At 50.6% G+C, this 10,777-nt stretch overlaps 1 protein-coding gene across 1 annotated transcript; it reads right to left on the reverse strand.

Annotated features, from left to right (window-relative positions):
• Positions 1–965: 965 nt before the first annotated feature.
• On the reverse strand, positions 966–8,875 carry LOC124233183 (pepsin A-like). The gene is made up of 8 exons (XM_046650337.1): positions 8,820–8,875; positions 8,197–8,356; positions 6,037–6,154; positions 5,045–5,163; positions 4,138–4,337; positions 2,474–2,590; positions 1,199–1,343; positions 966–1,106 (listed from the first exon to the last, which is right to left on the reverse strand). The coding sequence occupies exons 1-8, from the start codon at positions 8,873–8,875 to the stop codon at positions 966–968; spliced, it is 1,056 nt and encodes a 351-aa protein (XP_046506293.1).
• Between the last annotated feature and the right edge of the window lie 1,902 nt (positions 8,876–10,777).

Here is a 10,777-nt window from a genome sequence, read left to right on the forward strand (position 1 = left end):
GTGGCGAGCTGTCAGTTCTTTTCATTCACTAGGTCACTGGCCCACAACCTTGGCTGCACATTAGAATCTCCTGGGGAGCTTTGCACCCACCACCCCAAACCACATTGGTCAGGGCTGACCCCCTACAAATTAATCAACTTCTTTGAGGGGGGGATAGCTCGACATCAGTACTACTTCCTGAATAATATTGACCCACTGAGCAAGAGGAGTTTTCTACTTGCATTATCATAGAAAGAAGGAGTTGGCCTGTGGCTCATTTGACTAAAGATTTGTCACTTGGTAGAGACAGCAGGGGTGCCATAAGCCCTGACCCTATGGACGTTAGGATCACCATTTAACCAACCATTTGTAGCATTGATGGTCAATATCATGTGACTACCCCAACCACACTCTGAGCATGAGGAAAACTGCATATCAGACTAAGAAACTGTGGCTAAAACAGGTTACAACTGAGGCCGGCTTGGTGGCACAGTTGTTAATTTCGCACATTCTGCTTCGGTGCCTGCATTTTGCCCGTTAGGATCCTGGGTGTAGACCTACGTACTGCTTGTGAAGCCATGCTGTGGCGGGCATCCTACATATAAAGTAGAGGAAGATAGGCATGGATTTTAGCTCTGGGCCTGTCTTCCTCAGCAAAAAGAGGAGGATTGGTGACAGACGTTAGCTCAGGGCTAATCTTCCTCAAAAAAAAAAAAAGAAAGAAAAAAACAGGTTGCAACTGGCTCAGAATCAATGGGCTGGTAATTGAGAAACAAAGCAAGGATGCAGCGGTGCAACTAGAAATCTTATTTTCACGTCACCACTGTTTGTCACACTTTTCCCCTTGGGGACGCTGCATCCAAAGTCTCATTCACACGTTTAATTTGAACGTATTCTTTTCTCCAGCAGCTGTCCAGAGCAGATGTCAGCTTCAGCTTGTGGAAGTGCACTTTCCCTTATGCAAAGGGGGAATATGTGTCCAAATTCTATGGGGGCACATGTAGGTGGGAGGCCCAGAGGCCCCTTACCTCTAGGATGTAGGCACTGGGACGCAGAGGAAACTCAACGCCGTTGAGGGTAAAAACGATGTCAGGCAGGCTGTAGATGGATGAGCAGCTGATCACCCCCTGGAAAGAGTGAGGGTTGGAAGGGATTGCCTTCCTTCTGCATGGCGGACCCACCACCTCGGTCTATAATGGGGCAGTCAAGTCTCACTTACCTCACCAGAGGAGTCCTCGCTGAACCCAAGGTAGCTCTGGATAGTGTCAATGGCAGAGGTTGGGCCAGCCAGCAGAGAGGTGCCAGTGTCAACAATGGCCTGGCAGCCCCCGCTGCAAGCGATGGACTCTCTGTTCACAGTGACGCTGAAAGCAAGATGCAAGAGAGGGTCCCCTGAGCCTCCAGGGAAAACATCTGCCCAGGGAGGAACCAAGTCACCCCAGAGGGTCCCTCTTCCCCATCTGTTGGCCAATAGATAAAATTTCAGCTTCTCTCCTTCACGCCCTCATTCATTCATTTACTCAACAGATCTTCACTGAGTGTCTACTCTGTGCTAGGCCTGGGAGATGAAATTCCAGATGAGGCAACCTCACAGTTTCTGGTTGCAGAGAGCTCACAGTCTATATGGGAAAATAAATTATGACAGAAGAAGAGCCGCATGAGCAGGGTACAGGACAGGGGAACAGAAACACAATCCAGGGTGAGGGTGCTGGAGGTAAGGAGCAACCAGGGAGGGCTTCCCAGGGAAGCAAACAGCCCAATGTGGCCAAGGAGATGAAGAGCTGGAGGAGGACGCACAAGGCAGAGGGGAAGGCATGCAAGGAGGGATGGAGAGGAGAGGAGCAGGGGTGGAAGTGGGAGGAACTGAGGAAGTTTTAGCACGGCTGGGGCAGACGTGAGCGGACCGAGTGTCCCAGTTTGCCCAGGACTGTCCTGGTTTTAGAACTGAAAGTCTTGAGTCCCAGGAAACTGCTGACACCTGGGAAACCTGGAGTCACCCTAGCAGGCCAGCCGGGGGAGGAACAGCGGGGGAATGAAGCTGCATGGAGGAGGGGTATCCCAGAAGGCGAAGAGGGTAAGGAAGGGGCTGAAACAACTTCTTAGCCATTTTGCCCTGTCCCTAGACTGAAAGTGACATTTTTCCTGGAGTGGGAGGAGCGTGTGCCAGTTCTTAGTTCCTCTAAATGCCAAGACGTGTGGACTGTTGAGTCTCCAGCTGTCCTCAGGGATGCTGGTATCCCGTGTCCATGAGCAGAAGGAGAGTGGCTGTCTCATCCTTGCAGAGCATCTGGGGTTCCAGACAGCTCTCCTCCTCCAGGGAGGGGCCTTTCTCAGCGTCTCTCTGGCTTGGCCAACTTCCACCTTCTCCTCCTGGGGTACGTTTCCCTGGCTGGTTGTTCCAGGGGGATTCTGGAAAGCTTAGTTAACTAGGAGTCTATAAGGAAATGAGATCTGAGGCCCACGCCAGGACAGTGCCCATCCACGGCCATCTCACCTGTCCATGGTGATCTGCCAGTAACCCTCGTTAGAAACAGGCACCCAGTGCAGGCTTCCAGTGTAGTAGGAAGGATCGATGCCACCGAACATCACCACACTGCCACTCTCGTCATCGCTGTTGAAAGTTGGGGGAAAAGACAGGAATTCACTTATTCAACTGAACATCTGCTGTGGGCGTCCTAAGAGATCCCCTTCACTGGGCTCTTGCCAGTGCCAGGAGCTGTGCTGAGTGTGACGGACAGGGTTTCATTCAATCCTCACATCAACACCCAAACAGTGGACACTATTATTCTTGGTTCCACTAGACAGTGAGGAATCTCAGGCTCATAGAAGTGAGGCGATGTGCCCAAGGTCACACAGCCTGGGGGGGCCAGAACCAAGATGAGAACCCAGGTCTTTCTGGTTCCAGTGTTGTGGTTCCACCACACCCTCACTCTCGTTGCTGTGGGGACCTCAAGAGAAGTGAATGTGGGACAGCGTTTGCTCTTGAGAACTTGATAGTAGAGTTCTCTGGTTCTCAGCCAGGGGCAGCTTTGCCCCCAGGGGACATTTGCCAAGGTCTGGGGACATTTTTCATTGCCATGATTGGGTTGGGGTAGGAAGTGCCACTGGTGTCTAGTATGTAGAGGCCATGCAGCCTGCTCAACATTCTACAATGCACAGGACAGCCCCCCACAGCAAGGAGTTGTGTGTCCAAAATGTCCACAGTGCTGAGATCGAGAAGCCCTGATCTAGTTGGGGAGAGAAGATGGCCCCAAGAAGTCTCTAAGTCCCATAAGGGCAGAGGATGTTTAGGAGCTGACTTGAATGTTAAGAGACCAAGAGGATAAAAGAGTCCACATGTTTTAGATTTCCTCCTTGTTACCGGAATATTCAGTTTCTGAATCTCTGCAGATTCTGGTTAGATAGGGAGGCAAATGTGGATGATAATAAGAAATGAATCATCAAAGTACTGGCCACAGAAAAATCATTTTGCTCACCTCAGCCTACATCAACTTTCCTGTAAACATCTGACAGTATAATGCAACACAATGAGTGTAGAGCACAAGAGTTCACAATTGAAGAATAATATCAACAATGACCATGGCTTCAAAAGAGAAGGATGAGAGCATCAGAGGAAAGCTGAGTGCCTCGGGAAACTGACGACACCCTCAGATATTCCTGCATAACCTCGACTCAACCAAAACCAACACTGGTTTATTCTTTATTCATTCTTAGAATTAACTCATAGTCACAACTGGAACCTAGGTTTTGTTAACAAATGACATAATCTTGCGTTCATCATTTGTTTCACTGCTTAAGATATATGTCTCCATCAAATCTTCTTTTCATCACTATGGAATTTTGGCCCCTGTTTTTAGTAGATTCATTTTAAATTGTGGTCTTTGGGGGGGCCAATGATGAGGGGACTGGGGCTAGAGAGCAAATGACTAGTGACATTTGAGTTGTGTAAGTTAAGGTGACAAAGACTCAGCTGGTAAATGAGATGAATGAAGATGCTTCATCAGAGAGAGATTTGGCCCCATTCTCTCCAAAGCTACACCTCTCAAGCCTTAGACACTGACCTTTCAAATCCCATGCTGACTGAGACCCTCTCTCCCCACCCAGCGCCATACAGCCCTCCTCTGGGTCAGGTGACCGTGACCTCCCTGCCCAACTTACGAGCTCAGGTAGACGGAGAAGAGGTCTTGGGAAACCAGACCCTGGTCCCACATGTTGTCAAAGACGGGAGTGGCCCCGGAGGCGGAGATGCTGGGGTAGGCGAGACCCAGGATGCCGTCAAAGGGAGCGTAGTACAGGAAGGAGCCGGGCTCTGTCTCGCTCAGGCCGAAGATCTGGTTGGTGTCCTCGATGCCTCCGACCTGAGTGGGGGGGACCAAGATGTCCACAGTCAGCTTGTGTTGACTGAGCCCTGCAGGGCACCAGCCCTGGGCACAGAGTGTCCCTGGTTCATCTCATGTAGGACTTGTCTTCTTGGGCATAGGGCTGGAAGGAGGGGAGAGGGATGGTCTCTGGGAATGCTTCTTATTCTGCTGAAAGTAACCACTGTGGCTGATCTCCAGATGGACACAGTCTGCGAATTGGTGTGAGAATTTGCTGCAGAAAACACGGGTCCTTTGTGTTCCTGTGTCTAATGATGGGATACAAAGCAGACCCCAGGCAAATTAGAGCCCTTGATCCCAGCCACACCGAAGAGGGGGGGTGGCTTTGAAGCTTTAGAAGTGGAAGGGGCAGCAGGCCAAAGGCAGAGAAAGAGAAGGAGGTGCTTAAAGAGAACTAAGCCTTTTCCTACCTCGCTCCCCAATCCATAGTATTCAGCTTGGGTCGGGCTGAGGACAGCTAATAGCTCCAGGTGTAGCACCTCCTTACCCACTACTATCACACCTAGAAATGTCTGTGACATCTCTGCCACCTCTTCACCTTCCTCCCCCAGCCAGATTACTTTGGTGTCACTGAGATCCATATTGATGGAATGAGCCTATTCTGGGGGTGCATTGTGGCCCCCAGGGTCCCCAGAAGCTGGCCCTAGGGCTGAGCAGGAAGAGGTGGTGTGCCAGCAGGCACCCACCCTGACAGTGTCGTATCCAAGGACGCCTGTCATGCTCCCGGTACCGTAGGTGATGGAGACCGACTCACTGGTAGCCCGGTAGGTGGAGGAATCCTCAGGATTGAAGCGGTTGTGGTCGGCTGGGAGGACAAGAAGTGACATCATCAACCTCAAAACCCAAGCAAGAATCGTGGCCAGTGATGTCTTTCTGGGGGTGCTGCCTTGGTTTGGGGTGGGGCTTTGGAGTGGAAAGGTGCCCTTTCCCCATATGTTGGAGCCCAAACATCTCCAGGTTATGTTCCTGCCTGGTTGGACCAGTTGGCACCGACTGCCTGATGGAAGGTCCCCAGCCAACCCCACAGTCCTCCTAAGGACCCCAGGAAAACACTGAGCAGAGCGAGCCCACGGCTGCCCATGGCAGGAGCCCATTCACAGCACACTGCGAACAGCCCATGACACAGCTACAATGTCACGGTCACAGCTTTACAATGCTACAGCTCAAATTATGAAGGGGAGGATTCCAGGGGCCCCTCCACTGAATTAAAAGTCAGGTTAAAAAGCTGACAGAGGAAGGAACTGGAAACACTGTCCATGACTCCCAATGACAAACTCTCTTCCTTAGAAAACCAATGATTTTTCTTTTAAAAGTGAGATCATGGTTCTCCTCAGTCATGCTTTTGAATCACTTTGTTTGTGAAGCTCTTGACCCTGCTGTCTCTCCTGTAGCCCTTTAGCCCCAAGACCCTTTGGGTCCCCTGGGCTGTGGTTGTTCAGGAGAGCTGCTATCTGCCATTGGACTGAATCCCTTTGGGGGCAGGGACGATGTGTGATTCACCCTCTATCCCCAGGGCACCTAATCCCAGTGCTGGGCATGTAGCTACTCAAGATATGCTTGCAGAGAGAATCCCTGAGGGACTCCAGCAGGCTTGAAATTGGATCTATTAGAAGCCCCTGAGTGTTCAGTGCTCCCAGGTGAGCGGGCCCTGGGGTCCCGGGCAGGGCCAGGCACTCACAGCAGGCAAGACTGGAGCAGTAGGTCGAGGGCACCCACAGGTTGGAGGAGCCGGTGTCAAAGATGACAGTGAACTCCTGAGGGGGAGTTCCGATGCTGATGGTGCCGAAGTACGCCTCCTGCGGGGTGGGGACAGCACAGGTCACTCCCCATCCTGGGACTCCCCAGGGAGCAGGACCTCGTGGGGCTTCCCCTCAGCTCCCCACCCTCACTGCTCTCCTTGCCTTTCTCTCCCTGTCCAGTGCATCCATCCTTCAAAGCACAGCCTCGCCTCCCCTCCTCCTTGACGTCTTCCCTGATTGCATCCCTGTTACCCTCTGTCTGTTTCTTCTAAGCACCATCAACAGCTAATAAGAATCTGCTGTCCCCTCTTCAGCTCTCCTCCTGAATGTCTTAGTCGTGCCATTCCAGAGAACACACCGTCTCAGAGGACAATAGGTAACCTGATAGCAGCCAGCAGAGTAAATGCTGAAATGCTGATTCAGTAAAATGTCGATCAGGAGATAAAGAAGTCAGGTAAAGATGGAAACCGCTGGAGATATCTTGTTCCTAAATCAAGGTGTGTACAGTGGGTTTTGAGAAAGGGCTTTTTTTTTTTTTTTTTTGTCAGGATTTTTATTCTTAGTGGCAGCCCTGTCTCCCTTGCCAGCAGGTCTAGCCACGCTGGTCTGGCTCTTCTTTGATGATGACAAGCTCGTTCCCATCCCAGGGCCTTTGCACTTGCTATGCCTACACAAGGAAAATCTTTCTTCTGGACCTTTCCTTGGTCTGCTCCTTCTCTTTAATCATTCAGAGCTCTAGTCAAAGATCACCTCCACCAAGAGGCCCTCCCTGACCACTTCATGTAAATTTGCCCTTCCTCAATTCTTCTTCTTTCCATTAGTCTAACTAATTGAGTTTTCTTTTCATCTCTTGTCAATACATGACATTATCTTGCATACTTATTTATTTGTGTCTTATTTGCCTTCTCTTCTATAATAAAGCTCCAGGAACTTGGCTTCTTCATCACTGTTTCCTTACCTCCGTGCACAGAGCCTCTGGCACATAGGAGATGCTTCATAAATATTTGTTAAGTGAATAAATGGACTGACTTTACCAGGCTCTTACCAAGAGCCAGGCCCTGTGCTAAGCCTCCAAAAAGCCATTACTTTGTTAGTTACTCACAACAACCCTCTGGTGGTAGATATCTGGGGTGCTGTTTGACAGACGAGCAAACTGGGGCTCGCTCTAAGAATTTAAATGACTTGCTGAAGGTCACGTGGCTCGGAACCATTAGAGTCCAGATTCGCACCAGGTCTGGCAGATTTCACAGGCTAAGTTCTTAACCACAGGCAACAGTGCTTCCTATTGTTGACCCTGTGCCCTCACACAGGTGACACACAATATCTACCACAGGGCAGGGTGTTGCCATTGGGTCCCAAATGGAAGAGTCAGCCAGCTTCCTGAAACTCCACACTGATCGTGTCAACCCCCCTGGTTAAGATGATTCAGTGGCCATGAGAACACAGACCTCATCAGAGACTCTGATCTGGCTCCACCCACCGACCCCACAGGCCTCACTCTGCGCCTCCCTCCCTCTCTGTTCTCCCTGAACACTGGCCTCCTTTCTTCAAATGCACTCTGCTCCCTGCTGTCTCAGGGGCTGGCAGAAGCTGTCCTGCTCTCTGGGACTCTTTTCTGTCCTCTCCAACCCCTGCTTCTCCTTCATTACCCCAGAGAGGTGTCCCTGCCCGCCACCTGCCACCCTCTCACAGTGTCACCTTCACTGCATAGCCCTCAGTCTGGCTGTACTTTGCATTGATGGTGATGCTCAGTGATGATGGTCTCTCCCTACTAGACTGGGAGCCCCATAGGGTAAGGGCTGTGCCTGGTTTTGTTCCCTGCTGCTTTCCCAGGGCCCAGCACGGTGCCTGGCACATAAGAAGGTGCTCTTCATCTATAAACACTGAATGAATGAATGAACGAACAAATGAAAGAGAGCAACGTCTCTGACTGTCAGATTTCCTGCCTTTCCTGTGCCTCTGAGATCCAGGGAGCAGACCCCTGGGTTACTTCCTTGGGGCTTAGAGCCTGGTCAAGCTTCCATGACCCCTGACACCTCCTCTCTCCTCTGAGCCAAGTCCTCGGAGCTGCACCCCCACACCACCTGCCCTGCACTCACATCCATGTAGTTCTCCAGGGGCTGGGTGTCCGCCAAGGTGGCGGCCTCCTTGGGGAAGTACTTGCTGGCTGGGTTGCGGGGATGCTGCTTGAGGAAGTCCTCCAGCAGGCCATTCTCGCGCAGGTTCTGCCTCAAGGACTTCTTTTTGACAAGTGGAACCCTGTGGCAGAGCATTTGCAAATGGGATGGTTTGGAGGAGGAAGTATAATTGGGGAAGGAGCCTACTCATGGGGTGCTGTGGAAGGCCCTGAAGGTAAAGGAAGCTTGTCCAAGAGAGAAAGAAGGAAGGAAGTCAAGAGGGCAGATGCTCCCATTTTTTCTACCCTGTTTCAAAGAGGTTCAGTGGTTGCCCAAAGTCGCCTGGCCCAGTGATGGAGCTGGGAACCAAAGCCGCACTGGACTTGAGGACTGGGGCTGTTAACCACATCTACAGGACTGCCTCCACAAAAGGGCAGAGAGAGAGACAAGAAAGGAGACTCAAGTTGAGGGAACACAGGAAGCAGTTGTATGAAGGAAGAATGGAAGAAGAAAAATAAGGGAGGAAAAGAAGACAGGGTGACAGGCAGTGAAGGGAAGCAGCCCCTTGGAAGCTGTTCTTCATGCAGCGTGTCCCCCAGACTCACTTGTAGATAAGGCACTCAGAGAGCGCCACCAAGCTGAGCAGCAGCAGCCACTTCATGGTTCTTCCTGGGTCCCAAGTCTCCAGAGAAGGGAAGAAGGGTGGAAGGCGTATAGCAGAGGAAGGAGCTGCTCCTTATATACAGCACAAGTCCTCGGGAAACCTGCCTTATCAGCCTCCAAACGTCACCCATTATCCTAACCCCAAACAGAAAGGTTGCCGATAAGATTGTCCCTGCCCCTGTGCCATGTTCTGAGAAGTTTCCATTTGGGCAGCTTTCCATTGTAACCACATCCCACGATTAGGATGCACCTGCAGAGAACAAGAAATGGAGAGTTGGCTTATTTCTCAAATAATGAAAAGAGGCTGCATGGAAGCTTGTCAAGCTGAATATTTTGACAAAGTTGGTCTAAGGTGCACTTAACCTTGAACAGATGTCAAAGGAGCTCAGTGTACCCTGATTTCTCCTGGTGAGACAGATGCTGGGATTCTTGGTGAGCCAACCCCACTTAGCAATGGGCCACTTTCCTGTAGCTGCTAACCCAGAGCACATTTGTGGGTCAGTGGTTTGGGGAATCAGGACCGACCTCCCCACAGAAATGTCATTATGTGGGGTTCTTGGGTGTCTAACTAGCCTATGGGCCTTATTATGCTCTTGCATAATATTATGCTTATGACAATGGGGCCGAGTCCTGGGACAGTGGTGCGTGCAGTACAGAGGAAGAGGAGGGAGCGAAACAAGTGGAAGAATGCTGCGTTCCTTTCCTGGAGGAAGCACACTTAAAAGAGGCCAGGTTTGTCTTTGGAATCTGTGCCCCTCACTTTCTGTACCCCTTCTCTTCCTACTGCTCTTCTCCCACGCTCTCAGGTTGCTGGAAGCCTCCACCTTTGAGATTCCACCTGGGTCTGACTCTCCCAGGAGCCCCATGCTTAAAACTTGCCTGAATCAGCTGCAATGGAGCAAAGCAACCTGGGAAAATTCATACTAGTGGGTGAATGACTTAGAAAGCTTGTCTTCTTAAAAGAAAATGCCTCCCAACCAATGGATTCTCTATTTTGTGGGATTTATCCAGTGGAGTGAAAACCAATTGAAGAATTGTGGAGGAGGGAGATCACCAGTCATTAGCTAGCCATATCTGGGGATGGGGTTCTGAAATCAGATTCTTATGAAGAGCTCTGGCTCCAGGGTCAGAGTTTGAATCCCAGCCCTGACTCTGAATAGCTGTAAGACCCGGGACTGGTGATCCAGTCTCCCTGAAACTCAGGTTCCTCATCTGTGAAGTGGGATTAATAGTACCACTAATTTCATAGGTTTGTACGAGGACTAAATATAAAGTGCTGACGAGCCACACACACAGAGCAGATGAAATGAAAACAACAGTCAACACCAAGTGCTGACGAGGATGCTGAGCACGTGGGACTTTCCTACAGTGCAGGTGGGAGGGGAGAGGGCATAGCCGCTGTGGAAAACAGCTGAGCAGTTTCTTATAAACGTGCAGTTACACTCAGCCATCTTGCTCCTGGCTATTTACTGAAAAGAAATGAAAAATATATGTCCCCACAAAGACCTGCAAGCAAATGTTTATAACAACTTTTTTCATAACTGCCCCAAACTCGAAACAACACGACTGTCCTTCAGCTTGTCCCTGGATGAGCAAGTGGTGGTGCAGCCGCACGGGGGACGAGCCGTCAGCAGTAGAGACAGAGGAGCTGCCGGGTGAATCTCACGAGTGTTGTGCTGAGTGAAGGAGGCCAAACCCCAAAGGCAACACTTGTAAGATTCTGTTTATGTGGCATCTGGAAAAGGCAAAATACTAAGAACGTAAAACAAGTCTGAGACCGAGGGAAGAGGCTGACTACAATGGGGCACAGGGGAAATTTTTTGGGTGGTGGAAATGTTCTATCTCTAGATTGTACACTTAAAAGGGCAAATTTTATTCTGTGACAAGAGACCTGATGCCC

The sequence above is a fragment of the Equus quagga genome, unplaced genomic scaffold (assembly GCF_021613505.1).
Source record: "Equus quagga isolate Etosha38 unplaced genomic scaffold, UCLA_HA_Equagga_1.0 158947_RagTag, whole genome shotgun sequence".
In the NCBI taxonomy this organism is placed as follows: Eukaryota; Metazoa; Chordata; class Mammalia; order Perissodactyla; family Equidae; genus Equus; species Equus quagga.

Bases quoted from the DNA above. Each gene is read 5' to 3' on its own strand.
- LOC124233183 (XM_046650337.1), bottom strand. From the start codon at position 8,875: ATGAAGTGGCTGCTGCTGCTCAGCTTGGTGGCGCTCTCTGAGTGCCTT. The intron at 6,155-8,196 runs GTGAGTGCAGGG...CCCACCCCGCAG, and splicing joins CCCTGGAGAACTACATGGAT to GAGGCGTACTTCGGCACCAT. The intron at 1,344-2,473 runs GTGAGATGGCCG...TCTTGCTTTCAG, and splicing joins TGGCAGATCACCATGGACAG to CGTCACTGTGAACAGAGAGT.